General features: G+C 40.8%; 2 protein-coding genes across 3 annotated transcripts in view; both read left to right on the plus strand.

Moving 5' to 3' along the window:
- LOC132994570 (cytochrome b5) overlaps positions 1-21,909 on the plus strand; it is a 107,211-nt gene that overhangs the window by 33,970 nt on the left and 51,332 nt on the right. The window lies entirely within an intron of this gene.
- Positions 1-21,909, plus strand: part of dipk1c (divergent protein kinase domain 1C) — a 37,130-nt gene that overhangs the window by 5,954 nt on the left and 9,267 nt on the right. For both annotated transcript variants that reach the window (XM_061064997.1, XM_061064998.1), the window contains 3 exons: positions 20,543-20,746; positions 21,283-21,336; positions 21,430-21,614. In XM_061064997.1, coding sequence (XP_060920980.1) covers positions 20,543-20,746; positions 21,283-21,336; positions 21,430-21,614 — 443 coding nt within the window. The remainder of the gene's footprint in view (positions 1-20,542; positions 20,747-21,282; positions 21,337-21,429; positions 21,615-21,909) is intronic.

Raw genomic sequence — 21,909 nt, forward strand, 5'->3', positions numbered from 1 at the left:
TTTGAAGGAGCAGACTGCATTACTTCTTACAAGGGGCACTCACTCTGTCCACTCCTTGAGTATGGTGAGGCAGTCATCTCAGTGCAGAGGCAGGTGTGTATGTGTGTGTGTGTGTGTGTGTGTGTGATTGACTCTGTTTGGGACCAGGTGTGGTATATACCCCTCTACATATACCGCTGGGTTTGTTTAACCAGCCGTGCTGATTCATTTTCTCACCATCAGAGGCACGTGCTAACTGGCTGCTTTGCATCTGGTTACTTTGTAGCTGAAGGCTGCTGTGTGAACTAGTGCTGTGAAGCCGTACCACCTTCTCTTGAGATGACCTCGGCCCACTGCCAAAGCTACATAGTGCTGAAAACAGGTGACCAGGGAACTCTGTGGACATGAGAGAGACACCGTTCTCCCTTTTCAAAGTTATTATCTGAGATCATGAATGCATTGCACAAAATAAAGACTTTCCCTGGAAAGTTTCAAGTCTCTGCACGCTGACTTCAGACATTCAATACCAGCAGTGGATGCCTGGAGGGAATGAAATCAATTTAGAAAATGATGAGGATCTGAAAATTGTCAGCAGGAATGTAAGATTTAGTTTCCTGTCAGCCTCCTTACCCTGCTGCTACGACACTTGTCGTTTTTTTTTTGTCCTCTTCTGTTGCCACTCAGCATTAAAAGTGTTCTGCAGAATATTTATAGTCAGGAGGAAAAACTCTCGTCAAATGGTTCTAAATGCCGCCGCTGATCATCAGTCAGATTTGTACCGTTAACAGACAGGCGGGTGGCGATAAATGGCCAGAGGTCAACGGCTCTTAATGGCCTTCTGTCTTATCCTCTGCAGCATCTACTGGTGCACTGTGGGTAAAAATCCTGATAAGAAGATGCTCTTATTTCTGTGCCTTCACTCAGTCGCTCTCTTCACTTTAATAAAAGCTCCCTCTTTGGATTCACCCGTTAAGTTTTTCGTGTTTTCTTACACCATAAGGTGCATGGTGCAAGAAAGCCCTAACACCACAAAGCCCTTTTAGAGGGGTGTGGACAGATACAACTCATTTGCATTTAAAGCTACAGACACAGAAACAGCCTGCTCTGAGCATGGGGCATCCAAATACTGTTTTTGTTTTTAGAAAAAGCACTTTGTCAAATGCTCACAATTTCCATCACGAAGGCAGTGATGTCACCGCCCCTCCTGATATTAAAACCTCATCAACATCCAGAGTGGAGACTGATGAAATCCCAAACAAACTAGATCCAAAGTCAACAAACAGGGCATGTGTGCTGAACTAATCGAGTACATTTGCTTCATCCATCACACTGTTGGAAACGTTTTCCATGTTTTTGCTCTTGGAGGTACAGAGACTAATTTGGCTTTTTGGACGGCAGTAACTCAGGACAGATGTGGTCCTGCTGGATAAGAAGCAAAATCACTGCTTTTTGTTTGAATAATGTTGATCTCTACAAATGAAACCTCCTGTTGTGTTCGCTGATTGACAGGTAATCCTGCTGTTTTTGCTTTGACTTAGCGGATCACTGAACACATGGTCCAGGCTTGTTGTAACCGCTTCAGGTGTTGTAGTGACCTGAACAAAAGCCCGTCAATCCTCCGCTGCTTTCCCTCCTTCCTCTGGGATCATCCCTCCTTTTCAAAACGTTGAAGCGGCCTTTTGAAACAGCAGATTAAACCGTCCGTGTGTTGACACTCTGTATCATCTCAGTCCTTTAGGCTCTTTGGGACGTAATGAGCTAGAGGTTTAGCTCTGAGTTTGTGTTGACTTGCAAGTAATAAATCAGATGAAACATTTGAGGAGAGGCAAACAAACTGCAGAAGGCTAGTTCAAACTTCATCTTCCTCAATGTTATGAGGAAATAACAATGAAGTGAAGTAAAAAAAGAAGACCTATATTTGTACATTGTCCACCCCTGATTGAAACAACACCTCTCAAGACTTTTTATACTAAAGCTAATTGTCATCTGAAGAGTTTTAATGTCGACACTTTTCAATCTATTTCCCATTTACAGACTCTAATATATATGATATCATGTGTGCATTTGGGCTTTAGTTCCTGTGGTTGAAATGCACTCAGGGACAAGTTCACTCATGGATTGCAGCTGCTAATATCACCATGTGCATCTGCTGCCACCGCTCTCTGCAGATGGAAAGGATTTCTCTCTAACTGTGTGTGGCTGTTGGCACTGCTGTTTTTTTAATTGTTTGCAATGAGGCAAGTCAGCATAAAAAGGCGCTAATTGTTTGCTGAATGCATAATGGCTCATTTAACCCTTTCACGCACAGTGGCCAGCTACTCACAAGCCGTTTTCTACTACATGCATGTGTTTAGATAGCTGACGGAATGTCTCAGAAATATCTCACAAATCCTGCAGGTGATCATTTCTGTAACATGGAGTAACAGCTGAGGAGCAATATGTTAATGTTTCCAAGTTTTGTTCTTTTAATCTTTGTGATAGAAGATGTACGCTGAAAAATACACTTTAATCAAACAAACATGAAAAAGTGGTGTGTGTGTGTCTCTGTGTGTGTGTGTGTGTGTCTCTCTGTGTGTGTGTGTGTGTGTGTGTGTGTGTGTGTGTGTAGGACTGTGATGATGTAGGAGATAAAAATACACGCTTGGGAAATTCTGAATGTTGCTCATTCATCTTAGAAACCATAAATCTGGTCTGTACGCTCCTCGTCACATCATCTCAGTAAAAACAAATCTTATTATAGCTGTAGCAGAGAAAATCATCTCCTCCAAGTATTTGAAAAGTCGTAGATTTATTTTATTACCTGAATCAACATCTGGAACGCAATCTGAAAATGGATGGAAAGGTCCGTCTGACAAGGACTTTTCTGTGTCTTTCCTCTGCATTGTGTTTTTTATCATGTGATCTAATGGAGAATTTGGCTTTTAAAAGCTGAGAAACAAGAAGTTTTATGACAAACACGTCTCTTTCCTCCTCCTTCTCGCATCTGCCGCTGTGGAAAAAGAACACTTTATTAGGAAACACAGATCAAAGTGCGAGCAGCATCCGCTCTGATTCTCCTTCTCTGTGCCCTCGTGTAAATATTCCAACATCTAACAGAGTTATCATGTGAAATTCTCTGTCATGTCTGTTCCTGCATGTCAGGCTTCTGAGAGAGAAATACGGATGAGAAGAAATGTATATCCACAAGTATTTAGTTTGTTTTCAAGGCTGGCTAATGTGTAATTTGTTGATTTAAATATAAGGAAGAACAACCTGGTGATGATGGTAGCCAACATATCAGACAGTGCGTGCGTGCGGGTGTGTGTGTGCGTGCGTGCGTGTGTGTGTGCGTGCGTGCGTGTGCGGGTGGGTGGGTGTGTGTGTAGGACTGTGATGATGTAGGAGATAAAAATAATCCAAACACTCCAAAAGGCAGCAACAGCACAAAATCTTCCCAGAGGTGTGACACCTATAGCAGACAGCTCCCACCTGTCACTGAAAGAGGCCACGCCCCTAATTCTGCGTCACTTTATATGCAAACAGGTAGGTTGTCCTAAAATTCCGCCCCTACAGTTGTCACGAAGAGGGAAATGATCTATGGAGACCTAAATTGTTTTCCATTCAGGCTGTAAACATGTTTATTTCTGCTGTAAAGTTGGAAATGTTAACATTGGGCTCTATGGGGACTGACTAACTGCAGGAGACACCCTCTAGTGGACATTAAAGGAACTGTTTTTTTTCTGCCCCGGAGACACAGACTCTGTGTCAGCTCCACACACGTATAGTTTAAGTTGCAGCAGAAATCTGCATGTTTCTAGAGATCCTCTGACTATTTATGGTGTACAGTCTGATCTGTTGCGTGGTCTGACCCTGTCCCTGCATGTCTCTGGCATTCCTCTGCCTATTTATGGCCTGACGCTTCATTTTTTATGACCTACCTCTGATTTTCAATGCTGCCTGGTTGGCTCTTTGCGTAAGAGAGGGTTATCTACACTCTGCATCTCCTTCATCTCTTTGACAGGAGTCTAACTTTGTACTTCTGTGACATGTTGCAAAATGTGTCATTGTAGATATGTTCAAGTTGACCTATTCTGCTGATCCCCATTTTTAAACCCACATATATTTACAACGCTGGATGTCCATACTTAAAATGGGCAAAGTTTCAGAAGTGACGTTTTGACTTAACATGGAATCTGAAAATATCGGAACATTTTTTACCTGAAAACAACCTGAGCAATAACCTGCAGGGTTGATTCCTTCAGCCCGCAGCAGTGAAACAGGCTTTAATGTCTGCAACATAATCCTTGAAGGATCAAAGTGTGTCCACTAAAAGCTGTTGTTTTTTGTCCTTGACAGACTGAGATTGTTATTCTAAGTGTCTGACAACATTACAGAAAGGATCCCTGCAGAGATAGACCTTCTCGTTCAAATGGAAGATACATTTTCAAACACAAACGGTAACATCACTCTTTACAACACACCAGACTACAATGATACAACTTTTACCTCACAGAACACAGGATCTGTTGGTTTACTTTGTATATATATGCATTTCTCTTTGAAACAAAAAGATCAGTAAAAGAAGAACCTCCACAGACACCTCATTACCTTTGTAACACAGGTTGGAGGTTTGTGGAGGTCCTGACACTTAAAACAAACAAACACGCTGACATGTTAACGTGATGACTGTGAGGCGTTTTGACCCGAAGAGGCCCGTCACTGGGTTCATCTGTGTGTCCCCTCTGGCAGGAAGACTTTACCCTGTCTTTAAAAATCACACAAACAAGGCGTTTAGAAGCCTGAGGTGATGGGGCATAACACCGGCGATGGCTGAAACCACAACTCTCTGATGATAGTTTTGGATAAGAAGTCATCAGTTTGCACAGTTTACACGGTACATTAACTTCAGTGTCTCTAGAGCTGCTATAAACCTGCCTCCACGCTTTCTTTTTTGATTTTGCACCAACCTCTGTCATTTCCACTGTAAAAGTTATGAACTCATAAAGTTGCTTTGGTAAAATTAGCCTCTTGTGTGGCTGAAAAAGTAATCACAGTAAATTAAATTAAACATGGACATAATAACTTCTCAATCCGCTCCAGAATGATTCTGCACATCTGTTGGACTCATTTATCAAACACAACATTAGTGTCTTTCTGTAGAGAGGCTTTTATTCTCTCAGTGGTCTTTGGGGAGTCCTTCCTCCAGCCAGAGGACAGGAACAACCTTTTTTTATAATGCTTCAGCCTACAACAAGTACAAAAATCAAAGCTGTGACCTGCAGCTCTAAATCACCTGAATGCAGAACACCAAGAGATCCATCCTCCCGTCGTCTCTGTGTCTTATCTCACAGTCCTGCTTGATTTACCAGCTGCTGCTGACTTTAACATCTGCACAGCCTCAACTTTAGGGAACCACCGCGATAAATCTGTCAGGATAAGAGTCATTCCATCCATCAACCATCGCTGCTGGAGTACCCACACTGAAATACTGAATTTAACAGCACTTCTTTCTGAGTCAATTTTCATTTAGAACAACTTTAGGACTTCTGCTCGCCTCACATTCTTAACATGCTTCCAGTCTGAATCAATGCAATATTTCATCATGTCGCATCAGAGGAAGATTTTAAGTTAAATCATACATAGAGGGTTCCTTAAAACAGGTAATCTAACACTTTCACTCTAAAAGTTACATTTACCCTTGCACACACATATTCTTCTGATTACATTGAATCCAATGCAAAGTGCCAAACTGCTCATCAGTAGGCCTACCTGTCAAACAAAAGGTAACTTAAAAACAGATCCTTAAAGGTTACCTTAAAATGTAGGGTATCTTAAAAGAGAAGGAGACATGTACTTAAAATAGAAACTAAAGGATACTTAAACATGTACATAAATATTTTACAAGAATATCAGAAAAGGACACCAAAATTAACTCTATATGGACTTAAAATAACTTAAAACAAGAGCTAAAGGGTACCATAAACCTAGCCTAAAGGCACTTTAAAAAACATGCTAAAGCTTGCCTATTTATTAAAAAATAAATCTTAACAAAAATGCTTAAGGGTACCTAAAAACAAACACTAAAGTGTTCTTTAAAACTGACACTAAAAGATACCTTAAAACATGCATTAACAGTTTCACCTTAAATGGAATCCAGTGGAGTATTTAGGTCACTAAAGCCATGCTTAAGGTGCTTTTAACACCTGAAGCATTAAGCTGAATGCTACCTTAACACATTAATAAATGTTGTGTCTGAAAAGTCAGGTTCTTCTAATACATGCTTGATGGTACTTTAAAAGAGACACTAAGTGGTACCTGACACTAAATTGAAAGCTAGGGATTCCTTAAAAAGTTCATAAATACAATCTTAAAACCACCTTATGTGGAATTTTAACCTGGGTAACTTTAAATAGACCATTGAGGGCACATGAAAACATGTGCTAAATTGTGCTTGAAATGACTAGTATGTAACTCTGACAAGTAGCACTTAAAATGGGTACTGCAGTCCAAAGTCAAAACATTGAAGAAAGCTGCCTCCTCCTCTCTGGAGTCCATGTGGATGCAAGTTGATTTGTCGCAGACACAGAAGCTTCAGTGTTTAATCAGACACACACAGGAAGAAAGAAGAAACAGACACTTACACCCACACTGATTTACATCACTTCCTGACACATTTATCACAGCTATATTTCATATTTTAGATTAGAGCCGCATATATCACTGTCCTGCTGCGTAATATCTCCACTTCAGTCTGTGTTCCTGCAGCTCTATCCGTCTTACATGACGTGTGATAATTAAAGTAGCAGCTGATGTAAAGACTCTCAGTTCAGGCAGCAGCTGTGTGAGTACAGAGCAGAGCAGAAAATGACTGTTTTTAACCTTCACTTAACACAAGTAGAGGAATACAATCTGTTGTGTCAGAAAAAAAAAATCCAACCTGTAACAGATGTCCTGTGATTTTTAAAGTGACCTCAATGAAACAGAGACACCTGAAAATCTTGTTCACAAACAGAAACGTGTCAAACAAGAACAGCACTGTGTTTTCATGTCAATAATACCATCATCCCTCCTATTTATTTATCAGACAGAAGCTAAGCCCTGTGGGTGGACTCCATTTTTGAGACAGCCTCTAGTGGAACCTCGGAGAACTGCAGTTCAGAGCACTTCCATGTTGCCGTCTTTTTTCCCCACCTGAGGTCCGCCCTTTGGGTGAAGGAATACCAAACAAAATCAGCTCTGATTTATCTTGAAATGATCTCCAGCAGCATGAAAAGTTATTTGACATCAACTGTACACCACTTTTCTGAACCCTGAATGGAAGCACATTGGGGAGAAAAAAGGAGAAAAGTAAAAGAATGTCAAAGTGCTCTCTTGCCTCTAATGCTTTTGCACACAGGGTGGTCAAAAAAATCTCCTAAACAACACTTGTCCCAAGAAATCAGATGGAAAGTGTTTATCCCTACTGCGATCGTTCACATCGAGCTCTTGCCCCGGTGGCTGTCACTCATCTTGACAAGCCGTCATTTAGCCTGAGATTGAGGAACACACCATCTGTGAAAAACCTCTGTGGGCGCTGAAGAATCAGATGGACGTCCCTTAAAGTGATGCACGTCTGTGATTTCAGACAAACACAGACAAATGTGCTTCCATTCAAAAAAGTAAATTCGGAGTAATGAGGCCGAAAACAAAGGATGATATGTGAGTGCAGAGCAATGGTGTGACCACTTTGGGAGGTTACTGTGGATCTTAAGAGCTCGATAGTACAGTCGTGTTATTGGTTCAGTAATCTCCTTAGTGGTAAGTGACCAGATTGGAAGACAGTAGAAAATTGATGAAAACACAATTGCATGTAAGTACGTTTCAGAAACAGAGAAGGACAGATATGGTCTGATCTTATTATACACATAAAGTTTCTGACTCAGCTTAGTAGTTAGTTTAGAGGTGTGTTCACAGTATGTAAGATGTGAATCAAGTAGCACACCAAGATATTTGTAGGTCTTTGTGATGACAAGATCTTGGCTTGCAAAGGTGATGGGATCAGTGAATGTAACACATTTTCTGGGGGAGTGAAAGTACATACACTCAGTTTTCTTGACATTGATAGTCAAATGATTATTTTTCAACCAATCATGTAAGAACTGAAGATCAGACGATAATTTGGAATTTATGACATTAGGATTTGAGTCAGAGAGAAAAATAACAGTATCATCAGCATACAGTAAGCATTTTGAATATTTGCACACTTGAGGAAGATCATTGATGTATAAAAGAAAAAGTAAGGGTCCAAGAATGCTGCCTTGTGGAACACCCATATCACAGACTAAAGGATATATGGATTTTACTCTCTATCATCTGGCATTGAAGGAAAAGGCGTTGTAGAATCTGATTTAATTGATGAATTGATGATTCTATGTGTTGAGAGCAGCCCTGATTTGTAACTTGAGCTGCAAGATAAACATAAAGGAGTAGAAGTTTCAACGCTTGGGTGAAATTAACTTTAAATTTTGACATTTTCTCATAGATAAATATCAGACTTTCCCTTCTCTGTTTTCATGCAGATGAAAGCAAACTTATCAACAGAAAGCGTCCATGTTTTTTGATCAGGATTCAGTCGTGTTTGCTGCAGGGAGAGAAGAAGAAAGTGAGGCGGGGTTGCAGAGTGTCAGGGAGGGACAGAGCGAGGAGAGGGGACAGATAAGAAAAGAACAGAGACACTTAAAAGCCGAGCAGCAGCGTTTGAGATGAGAGCTGCATACCAACGAGGAGGCCTGCAGGGTCACAACAAAGCCGAGCAACGTCAACACAGCAACGTGTCTCTGCAATTCTGTCTGAAGCCAGCGCTGACCCCAAATCAGAGTGTGACGCCGCCAATTTGAGCTGCATGTTCAATCTGCAGCTCTGCTTCTGAACTTCAAATCAAATTCAGATCAGTCAGGCAATATTCTCCCGACACGTCTTTCTACATCAGATTTGGAGACAGTGCGACCTGAAAAATGTAATCTTGTAAAAACAGCACCCCTCTGTTTTTTTTGTCCAGATTTTATCAACTCTGATTCTGCTAATGGATTCTGAATCAAATTAATTAAAACATAGTCAAGCAAAGTAAATACATTTAAATATCCGCCCAACAATCAATGATTTTTTGACTATACTCATGGGATGGTTGAAGTAAATATGACTGTTTTAAGAAACTTTTGAAAAGAGCAAACAAAAACCTTCTAGAGGCGCGAGATGTTTTTGTCAATGGAGTCCGGTTTCTTTGCCTCAATCAGTTCGTTAGTTAGTGTTCATTTGTCACAAAACATTTGTGCCATTTATAAGATCAGAGTCAGTCAATAATACAAACTTCATAGACAAACAGCTCCTATGTCTGAACTATTTTTTATCAATGGAGTCTGTTGTGGAGGTTTGTTTGTGGAGAGTGATGTAAGAGCTGTTCGTGGTTAATAAAAATGATCTTCCTCTTGAACAGAAAGGTCTATCTATGTAGGGATCCTTTCTCTAATGTTGTCACTTAGAAAAACAATAAGAGCCTGTCAGTGACAAACATCAACAACTCACAGAGGCCTCTGAGGATTCAGTTGCAGCATTACAGCCTGCTTCATGGCGTCAGGATGAAGAAATTACCCGGAGAATTTCCTAAACGATGTCAACTTCTTAGTCATTGTTGAGACATGTTGAAACAGGGCCCAAGTTTCAAATATATAAGAAACCTGTTTAATGGTGGTGAAAAACATCAGGGAGTACCAGACAAAAGAATATGTCAATTCTGTGGAGAATCTGTAATTGGATACCAAATGTTATTTCACGGTTTTCAAAACAGTTATTTCTGGTCTGTACGAGAATATTTAAGGCTGTTGCTTGAAAAGCGTTTTTGTTTGTGTGTGTGTTGTTTTTTGTGTTTGCATGCTCCTCAGATCATAATCAGTTTGTGGTTTAATGTTTGCATGACACCATCAGATGACACAGAGCTGTGTGTTAACAACAGAGCAGGCAGACAGCTCTTCTCCTCTCTCCTCAGAACAGCCTTTTGTGTGGACTTACACTGTAGTGTGTGTGGTCTGTGAGTGTGAGTCTTCATTTGAATGCCTCCTGCCTCTTCATCACGCTCTCTTGAGGCTCGGTCTGTGAGCTTTAAACAAGTTTTGAAGACTCCCCACAAAGCACCAAGCTTTTCTCTGATCACATCTCTGTGTTGTCAAAGTGTTTCACAGCTCATCAAGTGTTCCCTCGCGCCATAGGACGCTAAAAATACAAACTGCAGCTGTATGAATGAGGCTGATGAGCAGCTGTGTTAAGTGTCAGCTTGTTTTCACAGGACTAAGCCAGTGTTTATTTTTAATTATCTGATCCATGAAACTATAAATCATTAAAATTCTCATGACATTAGACCCGTTTATTACGGTTAAAATAACAACTAGCAGTGACATGAAACTTCAAAAAGCACAAAAATAAGTCTCTGTTTTGACAAGTTTAAGGACTCATGAAAGGAAACAGAACCAGAAATGGAAAATTGTTTGCATAGACAGAGCCAGTGTTTGAACCTCTTTCCCTGCAGCTATTTTACAAATGAATTATTATAATTATGACACAGACTGAGCAGAAATCAGCAGACAATCCTGCACGTGCATGTGTTTAGAAGTTAATGGACTGAAACTGCTGGACTGCTGACTGGAAGAAAACCTGACTGGAGGAAGAGGACATGTGGAAAATAGTTGAGATTTAAATCATCTGCAGTTTTGAGTTAATGGGGAGAAAAAATGCAAAATAACCTCAATGGAACTTAAACCCATTGAACCTCATGAAAATGATTCTACCAGTGCACACATACTTTATTGTTTTTACTCTGTAGTTACATATGAATGGATTAGTGTTGTATTTACTCTCTGATGTACGTCGCTTTGGATAAAAGCGTCTGCTAAGTGAATTGTAACATTGTTAAGTTGTATGTTTGCTGATGAGACGATTATTCACAAAAGATTTTATGCACGATGGTGTACGAATGAAAATTTAAATTCACAGAGCGGAGAAGTCAGTATTTATTAGATGCAGTGAGGACAGTGAGCGCCCGTTGCTGCCTGATGCGACCTGATACCTGAAGCTGGTGTGCTGTTAGAACATGGTGTTGGCTTTCAGCTGCTGGAGGAATTACGTTCTTCGCTGTTTTTCTTCTGTGTTAGATCAATTTAAAAAGGATCATATAAAGAGGGCAGCTTTAGCGGCACGGATAACCCAGCGGTTATGTTGCCCACCCCATGTAGAGATGCTATAGTCCTCATCACAGCAGCCATGGGTTCAAAACCCGCATTGGACATTTCCTGTCCAAACATTTTGTTGTCTCGTTTCAGCTGTCCTATCCAATAAAGGCAAAATGACCCCAAAATATTACTTAAAAAAGGCAGCTTTATCATCGGCCACAGGTGGTCTTTTTCAGATGTGAAAAAAAATGCTCAAAAATGTTTTTATTCCCATTACAACACAGTCTTATCACTGTTTTTTTAGAGTCAGGAATCTCAAGTATTTAAGCCACCTTTACCGAACTCGTAATTCTGCATGCACTCAACCTGTGTCTATAAATATAGTGTCGGTTTTTTTCAGCTGTAATTAATATCAGATTTTACGGCTATGGTAACGGCCTTAAGATATGCTTCTTTAATTACAGTTATTTTGTATTTTTCTCTTCAGATCTGCAGTGAAGCCTGCAGGGACAGATGGCAAGCTAATAAGTGCTTTGGGAAAGAGATGTGTTTTGTTGATTTTATGAGTGTGGTTCCCTGCGCGAGTCGCTCACTCACAGGATTGTTGGCAGCTGACAGTTCGATTTGATTTATTTATGGTTTTCAGCACAGAGGCACGCTCCGGCAGTGTGACGGGTGGGTGAGTCTGTGCCTTCAGGTTTTAAAAAAGAACCCTGACATTCTGAGTTGTGTTACCAAAACATAAAACCCTTTTGCAACTCATTACACGTGTCGATTTTATTGTCCAGACGTCTACCTTTCAGTGTATAGATTCTACCCTCATTGCACAGCTGTGTTAACGGACAATGATTTGTCACTCTGCAGCCGAAAAACAGGAAAAGACCTGATATTACATTTACAGCTCTTTAATATGCTTACAATCTAACAGTGCAAACAAAGCACTGCATGCTCAAATGAAAAACTCCTCAAAGGCCGTTGTTGCTGACAGGGAGAAACATCAGCGCTCACAATAAAGTACCGAGCCCCAGGCCCTTGTTAACATTTCACAAGCTTGGAAACACTAACGAGGGCCTGGGGCTTGGACGTAGTTGTTTTTTGTGCTAGTGCTGACTTTTTTTTTTTTTTTCCTTTAAAATCTGACAGGGAAAAACTGTGCAGAGGCGTACAGTTTTACTCGAAGCTGTTTCAATGAAAATAGAATAACACGGGCTCTTCAACTTACATTTCGACATGATTTGGGATTTCCCCTAAAATTGAATATAATGGGAAATCTCTGACATCTCCCTAGTTGAAATAGCTAGCTGCATGCACACTCACCCACCTTGTAGGTTTACCTTCTGCAGGTATGCAGCTTCCTGCTCAGAAGATGAAGAGAAACAGAAACTGTATTGATGCGCCAGGATTTTATTTTTTTGTCGAAACAAAAGTCATTTTTCCTACATAACTGATTTGTTTAATTGCAGAACAAACTTTACTCGTTACACCAAAAAAAGATTATCTGAGTACTCCAACGGATTACCGGTATTTTGTAACCATTTAGACTTAACACTGGTTGCAACACAAGCCAACAGAGCAAGTGTGCACACGTTTATCCGCTGACAGACGAGTGAGGTCGTCCACTGAGGGCTCACTGTGTTCACTGCTTCATTAAGTCAATGGATGAATGAAACAGGCACCTGTTCACCGCCTCTTTAAGAGGCTAAACACCAACAAAACCCTCGGAGCAAAGTTTGGCCTGTTTATGTGTGCGTCTCTGTGTGCAGTAGGTGTTTATTAGCAGGGAATCAGAGATGTTTTGTGGCCTGTGGCTGTGGACTCCTGCAGCTGTGAGATCAGCCTACACTTCCAGTGAACTGATGACTGATTTCAATCAGTCCACCCACGCCCTGTGTGTGTGTGTGTGTGTGTGTGTGTGTGTGTGTGTACAGATAAACTCTGGTGAATACAGAGCATTCAGCCCACACCTTCTGCCTCCTACAGGCTTTAAAAAATCACACTATTGTTCGTGGAGCTCTTGGCGTGCTCAGCAGCAGGATCAGATCAGAAGTGTGCGTACTCTTCAGGCTCAGAGGGATACTGAACATTACTGCAGCGACCTCTGACCTCTGACATCCTGTCACCAGTGATTAATCACTCAGTGTGGCCTGTTTAAACGCTGACACTGACTCTTGTGTCTTTCTGTGATTCTTTATTGATCCACAGATGAAACGTTCCCATTGGAGCCTGAAGTCTCGTCAGATACATCAGCATGGTTATTTAGAGGCCCTGTGATTCAACATCTGGTCATGACACATTCCTTGGGGTTTTCTTGTTGCACAAGAGTCCGTGCAAGAAAGAGGTTGAGGAATTGGAATATGTAGTCACGAGACAAGAACTTTAAAATTAGACATGATTCTAGCAAAAAACAAATGATTTCAATATCACAGAAAACAAAAAAAAATCCAAGGCATCAAATATTAATATTGGAAACCTTTTTGTTTTTTGCAGTGTCTAAGTTGCACAAATACGCCGGCAACGTTTCAGATCCGAAACCCCTTTGGAAGCATCAAAAATGTCATTAAAACTGTTTTAAAGACACGCTAATGTACAAAGTCTGTAAGGACTGTAGGCTGTGTCACTGTCAACTTTTTGATACTATTTCATCTTACGTTTACATTTGTGCAGGGGATAACACAGAACTTTTATGTGCATAATGTCTCACAATGACGAACAATGAAAAGTCTTACACCTGTTCATTGGTGCAGTCTCGCTGTTGGAGGGTGTGCTGGAAATTTCTGCTAACAATGCAAAAGAAAGGATCATGAGTCAATCAATGTCTTTGTTTAGTTTAATTCTTCTTGCAAGTAGAAGGAACAAAGCTTCAGAGTGTCAATAGAGTCTGAAGGAAAGCTCGAAGTAATCACAATATGCTTGGGTTTATATACACATGCTTCACAGAAAAACCTTCGTGCCTAAATAAGGATTGCAGATACAGGCACAGTCAAATATCAAATACATTTTGTCATACATTTTAACACGTCGCACAACAGTAATGTCAAGGAAACTTCAAGTCTGAGTATCTTTAATATTTAGCTATTTGTGAGAAACCTTCATCCTTGGGTATAGAAAAAAACAAGAATATTACATGTTGCATTTCTCATGCGAGCTGTGAGTAAAATGTGCCCTCGACAGTAAACAGAATTTTTCCATTACAAGGGTACAATAATCCCCTCCAACTCAACACTTAGAAGCTTAGGATGGCACAATGTGGAAGACACCACATGTGAGCGCACAATGAGTGGTGGAGTGTAAGGATTTGTTTGAGGAAGGCACCAGGAGAACCGCACTTTCCTACGCCTCCCGGACGAGTTTTACCATTTTGCAGCATCCTGTTTGGTCCTCTACAAGAGGAGTTTCTCTGATTATCTAAAACACATTCACAACCAATCCAATAGTTTCCAGGAAAATGTTTCAGTCTTCTGGTTCCTGTAACCTCAGTGAGTTCAGACCGAAATATCTGACTGAGTCTCTACACTGGCGCTCTCCCTCTCTCCCGTCTGCTGCGGTGCTCGCTCAGCCGGACATCCTGGTCTCGATACACACAGGAATGTCATTAAGGCGTTTTAATGTTCCTCGTGTGTTCGAGCTTTACCATTATGGAATGTAACAACAAAGAGAGCCTTTCACTGAGAACGACAGCGTCTGAAACTCAGGCTCAGCTTTCTGCTGCTGCTAACTGAGAGGAACCTGAAGGAAAAGCTAGAACTGAAAGAGTATAACATATATAACAAAGTTAAAGAAGTATATGCCACTTACACTGAGGTGAAGAAGAAAAATAATACTGTGGATATTATAAAGTATCTGATTGTCCTGGTTCAGCTTCTGATAAAAAGAAGGAGAGGATAAAGAACGAAAGACAGAAATTAGGGAAATTAAAGGAAGGTAAAAAACTTGAAGAAGAGAATAAAAGAGAAAAAATTAGGGAATACAGAAGAAATGTGTACATGGAGAAAGACAAACAGGGAGAGGAAAAATAAAAAAGAAGGAAGGCAGTGACGAGAAGAAAGTGGAAAGGAACAGAAAAATGAAAAAGCCAAAACATGTTCAAGACCGAGAAGGGCGATGTTTGGAATGACAGAAGAAACTAAACACATGCTGAAAGATAGAAAGAGGAAAACAAAAGCAGGGGGAAAGTTGAAAAAAGGAATCAACAGTCAAACAGTAAATGAATAAAAAGTTAAAGGAGAGGAATAAAGGGAAATAAGAAAGTAGAAAAGGAGAAAAGACAGATAGATTAGATAAAAGGAATACAGTGAAAGAAAATCTTAAAACAACCTTTTATCATGCTAACTGCAAAGTCTCCATACCAACAATAATAAGAAATGACTTTGATCCCAGCTGCAGAGAGATGGAGGTGAAGTGAAGAAGAAGAGGAAAAATCAGCTGAAAATCACAATTACGATATTGAAAGCCTTTTTTTTACATTTACACTTGATGAGTGATGTATTTAAGGATGACATGTAAAAAACCCATGCTGCTGACACAATCAGTAAAGAGAAGAGATGCACTGCTTTGTCCACAGAGGACTGAACGTTCCTCACAGGAGCTTTGCTCTCACTCTCTATGTGAGTCTATGTGATCATGCAGCAGTTTGGCAGACGGAGCCAGGGTTCATTATCAGATCTTAATGTTTCAGTCTGGAGCTCATTTACTTCCTGTACTCATTTGTTTCTGTCGTTAGCTGGAGGGGACAGAGCCAAATAAACACTCTGCATGGCTCCGCTGGCATGAGTCAGCTGCTCTGAAACTTGGCGTCCACGTTGGATCTCAGATGACAGCGACTGGCAGACTCTTAATCGAGTCCATGTTGTGGTTTTGGACTCAGCGCTGGCTGCTGTTCTTTAGCTCCGCACTGGAGATGGACTGTGTTTACTGTCAGAGCCGAGGGTTCCTAAACAGCCAGCAGCTGAATGTGAGCATCTGTACAAACACCTGCTGCGTCCCAAAACCGAGAGCTGGACGCTTCACCGCTACATTTGTGTAGAAAATGTGAAAGGCGTATTCTCTTACTTCTAAACTTTGGTCCTAGTTTTACATATTCGGAGGTTTGACTAATACCTGAAAAAGTTTTGAACTTGATCAACAAGATTTCTTCAACCAGCAGCAGTGAAACAAGCTGTAAACATAATTCCTGCAGGTTTTGATCAAAGTAGTAAAGGATGTTTTTTTTGACTGGCTCAGGTTGTAATTCTTACCAGTGGTTTTCCCAGGATTCATGTGTGCAGCGTTCCATCCGTGCCACACACCTATGTAGTCGATGTGTGGGTTTCCACAGCACATGTTTCAGTCCGGCTTGGGCGAACGCCAGAAGTGCCCCTCTCAGAGCTCTGCTTTCCTTGATAATGATAAGCGTTGTGTCTATTTTTAAATGAGGTGCTTTCAGCAACCTGAGCAGAGCAGATCAATCCAGACAGTAAGTCAGACACAGGAAGCATTGGGCATTTGGTCATTTCAAAATAAAGCGCCATGTACATATTAAAATGTCCGACTTTAGCCAATTTGTTTCTAAACACTGTTCAATATCAGAGCTTCATGATTTTACCTCAAGGACACAAAAAGATATGCTAATTGATAGTTTTGACAGTAAAATGTGGCTTCCAGCTTTTGTCAATTGCAGGACATGCACAAAAGACAGTTAAAGAGTAAATACCATACACACACACACACACACACACACACACACACACACACACACACACACACACACACACACACACACAGCAGTAAGTGGGAGCTGATCTTCCCCAAACAGCATGGTGGGAAAGTTTACAGTCTGCATGGTTTAGAAAGACGGAAGCAGCTGGAGAGTGTGATGTGGCAGAGGAAATCCAGCGTATTAGTGCGGATAAGTGAAGGCCGCAGAGCTAACAGAGCTGAAATAAAGACCAGTGTCTGCAGATGGGATTCAGCACACCAGAAAGAAAATATTCAAACAGAAGAGCACATTTAGAGCAGGTTGTTAATCAATCATCAGTTTGACCCCTAAAATGATTCAGAAGTTTAAAAAAAGGAATATTTGTACATTTGACCTCTTGAATGTTTTTGCTTTGCACTCGAGTGTTGAGAAATGAAGCTAATGTGGAAGTGCAATGGATTTACACCTAATGTCTGTGTGTTTGATGCTGGAGTCAGGACACGGTTAGTCTAGCTTAGCATAAAGTGTGAAAACAGGGAAAAACAGCTAACCTGTCTAACCCAAACCCCTGAAGTTATTTATTTTACAAACAGCAGTAGAAATCATAATGTATGATTGTAAAGGTAATCTAATGCTGGAAATATTTTTTCTTAAATCAAAAACATTTCTTGTATCCTAAGCAACAAACTCCAAGTACCAAAAGAACTGCGGTTCCTCTAGTGTCCACTAGTGGCTGTCTCCTGCAGTGAGTCAATCCCCATAGAGATCCATAGTAAAACGTCTAACTTCACAGCAGAAATAAACATGTTTACAGCCTGGTTCTAAAACAGGGTTGGTCTTTACAGCTAATTTCTCTCATCATTACAACTGTATGTGCTGACAGGTTATACAATTCACCTCTTTGAGTGACAGGCGGGACCTGATATGCTATAATCACGGAGGGTAAACAATTTGGAGTTAACAGTCCATAGGTCGAAGAGCTTGTGGGTTTTTAATACCATGTTCACACACACACACACACATGCACGCCGCACACACACACACACACACAGTATTGGTTTTCATTCTCTGTGATGAGAGAAAGCAGGAACTAGGAACCGAAAAGGAGGGAGGGGGGATGATAATTGCACTCTCCTTTGACTCTCAAAACTTCTCCTCCCACTCCTGTTGTATCCATCAACACACACTCTCTCTCTTTCTCACGCACACACACATATTTTTGAGTGGTCCTTCACGTGCTCGGGTTATGAAAAGTCCTCTTTTTTAAATTGATGGTTTTATTTTATGACGGCTTTGGGGAAAAAAAAGTAGTGTTTTATTCATGGGGAATAACATTTTTTACAAAGAGTCATGAACTTTATGAAAGTTTTGATAATTAAAAAGTTACTTACTTTACATGTTTTGTGCACACATTTTACAGTTTTTAAATGGTTGAAAAAGTCATTATTAGAAGGGAAATTGTTATTTTAAATGTCTGACAAGATTACAGAAAGGATCCATGAGAAAAGGAAGACGTGTTTTATCAAACCGGAAACCGTCCTCTTCTTCAATGACACCAGTCTTTACTGACATAAACAAAAATGTTACCTCTTCAAGGTCCCATTTTATACGCCTTTTCAACAGGTGTACATAAGTCTAAGTGAAGTTTCTTGCTAAAAAATCCACTCTGACCCTGTGGGAGTGTCACCCACCTGGGCGAGGGGTTGATGCCTTTTGTGATGTCATGAAGGGAAACATTTTCTGAAAAGTTGAGCAGGCAAAAGAAGGAGACGATGGACTTTTCCTTATAATTGAGGGGTTTTGTAGACAGACTAGGGACACGTATTAGTGTTAGTTGTCTCTTTTAAATTGCTTCTGTAAAGCACTTTGTGCACCCTTCTTAAAAGTGCTCTACAAATAAAGTATTTTTATTATTATTATTTGCATCATATGCAACCTTTAAGCTTTAGAGACCGCAAAAAGTCTCTTAAAGCCTTAGTACACCCTCACAGGTTTTAGTGATTGAGACTATAGTCCTCTTCTCAGGAATATGTGGGTGTGGTGAAGTTTGTTTGAGTGACAGCTCCACTACTTCACTCTAAAGATGTTTGGAAAGGAGGACTTGTTGACCTGTTATCATACTCTTGGTTGTCCTGGTCTAATCAGCCAGAATAATAAAAAAAAACAACAACGTGGGTATACAAAGGCTTAGAGGGATAGTAACCTGAATCAAGACAATCCTTTTTGTTTTTTAGTTGAGCCCACATCTGGCTTTAAATCAAACCTTTAGAAGTCACTACATCAGGTTGCAGTGATATTTTCTGTACAGGTAAAACGCACCTGACAGAACGTTTTTTCCTGAATTAAAACCAAAGACTGAACTGATTAAAACATAAACTGAAAAAAGACGTTTCTTCTGTGTTGAACGCAGCTCTTTGTGTGACGACGTGGATTCATCTGATCCTCGTGTGAACCGAAAGGATCCAGCTGGCAGCACCGTGTCAGTCTGCGATATGCTCCACTTCCAAATGTTAACTTTCACTCCTGTTAGGACTTATAGACCGTGTGGACATGTTTACGACTCAGGAAACAGACGAAGGACTCAATATTCACTTTATCTAAACTCTCCACTTCAACATATTACCTGTCTGGTGATGTTGAAGCGATGGAGGATCGTCCATCAGCAGTGTGCTCTCGTCACCTTTTCTCTGTCAGTTGATAAAAGAGTCTTTCTTTCTGCACACAGTTAACCCTGTCTGCACAGCAGTCTCTGTTATCAGCCTCATCTTCTTCTTCTCTTCTTTCTCAGTGTACGTTCACCTGTCTGTCAGTCGTCATTTATGTGCGCTGTAGTCATTTATGAACTTGCTCTTCCTTTTTACTTTGTTTTAATAAAGACATAAAATCACAAACATTGAATATTACAAGGAAAAAGGTGAAAAACTACCAGAATGAGGTAGTAATTTCAGCCTGTGGTTATGTATGTTTTTTAAGGGTATTTTTACAAGTAAGACAGTTTATTGTAAGTCTTATCTCATTATTAAGGCCTAAAGGGCTTTACAGTACAAACAGATAAAAGTTTAAATCTGTCGGTCTAAACCAACAGCGATGTTCCTGCAGGTGCTTTCTGATGTTGGGTTTTAGTCTCTGAGCTCCTCACTGACTGATGTTTGTGTAGGAATGTGGGCACAGCCAGGATTAGTCAGGTAATCCCCGACCAGAACTACACTAATCCCCCACCTCATCCCTCACACCTCTGGACACACAGCTGTTTGGACTCTACATAGGAAGTGTGTTTCTATTGAGTGTGTGCTCAGTGAGCTGCGGAAACTTCTTCAGGTTCACGTAGGGAAGGATGAAGGCTTTTTGTTTACGACCTCTGGAGTTGTCCTTACCTGGATGTCCGACATGGGAGGAGACGGTCCACATCATGCCTTCCATACATCAGAAGACTATGAAAATACTTTTAAAAAAGACAAACGTTTGAGACTTTGTTGGCACTTCCAGATGTCATGCCATCAGAGAAAACTGACTACATAGAAATAACTTGTTTTTTTCTGCTGATGTGCATTATTCCTCATTTTACAGCATTTATGTTCTCAGGAATCAAGTAGTTGTAGAATCAGACTTTATTAAAAATGTGCAGTTTAACCAACACTCAAGTATGCGTCTTTCTTCTGGTTTAGTGGCTCAATCCCTCTGCTCTGTTTGTCCCTCTCGATCTGTTTTTCAGTGTCTGGAGTTTGGCGAGGGCTCAGTTACAGGTGACATGTGTGAGGATCTGTGCGTGCTCGGCCTAGTTGAGTACAAACGCTGCCTCTACTACGAGAACGGGAAGAAGGTGATTGAGGCGCGATGGCGAGGAAATCCCATCATCCTCAAGTCCAAACTGGAGAATTTCTCCTCCTACGAACCACTGGGAATACTGGACTACCAGGTGATGTTTGCACTTGCCGCATACCAAATTGTGTAGATTTAGGTGAAGAGTTCTGGGGCTGGAGAGGGGGGGGGCTATCAAGCCAAGAGATTCCAATTGGCCAGTTCGCCAATGCAACGCCCTCATTTGAAAACTAACCAGGGCGCAGGCACAGGCTGTCCATGATCCATCTTACCATGTAAGAGCATTGTTTGGACGTTAACAGATTAGTCCACATTAAAGATGAATTAAAACATTTGTGCCAATAATGAACACTTAACAGACGTGTGCCCGGCTCTGTGCTTGACATGATAACAGTGCCTATAAATGTTTGCAATTGTATATGAAACGCACTGTGGGAGCTTCTTAATTTACATTTTCTCGAGATATTGTATCACACTGATGAATTTCCATCCCTTCTCATGCACGTACAAATATTTTGAGAGTTACCATCCCGAAAAATGGGGAATTACTTTGAAACGGAGAAAAAGGAAGAACAATTCCCTCTATTTCAAGTTGGTACTGTTTTTGACTAATTGAATCTTCTGTCCTTCCAGGACACTGCAGAGGAGCTCTCCCCTCTTGACGTGGTTTTCTACGCTACCATGGAAGTGAGTCTGATTGCAACTTCTACAAAAGTTTACATCGATGTTTGCTGTGTGTAAAGAGACAAACGTAAATCATGCATTCTTCTTTCGTCTCAGGTAAGAAACTCTCTGGGGCTGGCTGAGGAGGTCGAGGATGAAGAGGGAGGAGGAGGAGGGGGGAGTAACAGCTCTCTGGCCAGACTTTGGGGTCAGAAGATGAAAAACAGAGATAAGAGTTACTCGAGAGCAGAGCTGGCCTCCCTCTGGTCCCTGCTGCAGCAAGAAGAGTACACCTTTCTCAGGTAAACTTCATCCAGAAACCCAATCAAACTTTGAATCATAGATTTATTCCAGGGGGTTGCAGTCAAATTATTTAGTTTGCCCTGACTGGCACCCCAAATCGGCTTTTGAGGTCTCATTATTGCATCACCTGCCTTCAACAGTCCATCAGACAAGAAGCTAAAAGACCATAGCGTCTAAACTCAGTCATATAATCATATTTCTGCCATTGAATTCTTACCATAGTTCCCTGCAAATTCTCTTCACAGCCTTAAAGAAAAGTGAGAAAGTTTGTGGGCAGAGCTGAAGGACAAACAG

The sequence above is a fragment of the Labrus mixtus genome, chromosome 19, assembly GCF_963584025.1.
Source record: "Labrus mixtus chromosome 19, fLabMix1.1, whole genome shotgun sequence".
Taxonomy (NCBI): domain Eukaryota; kingdom Metazoa; phylum Chordata; class Actinopteri; order Labriformes; family Labridae; genus Labrus; species Labrus mixtus.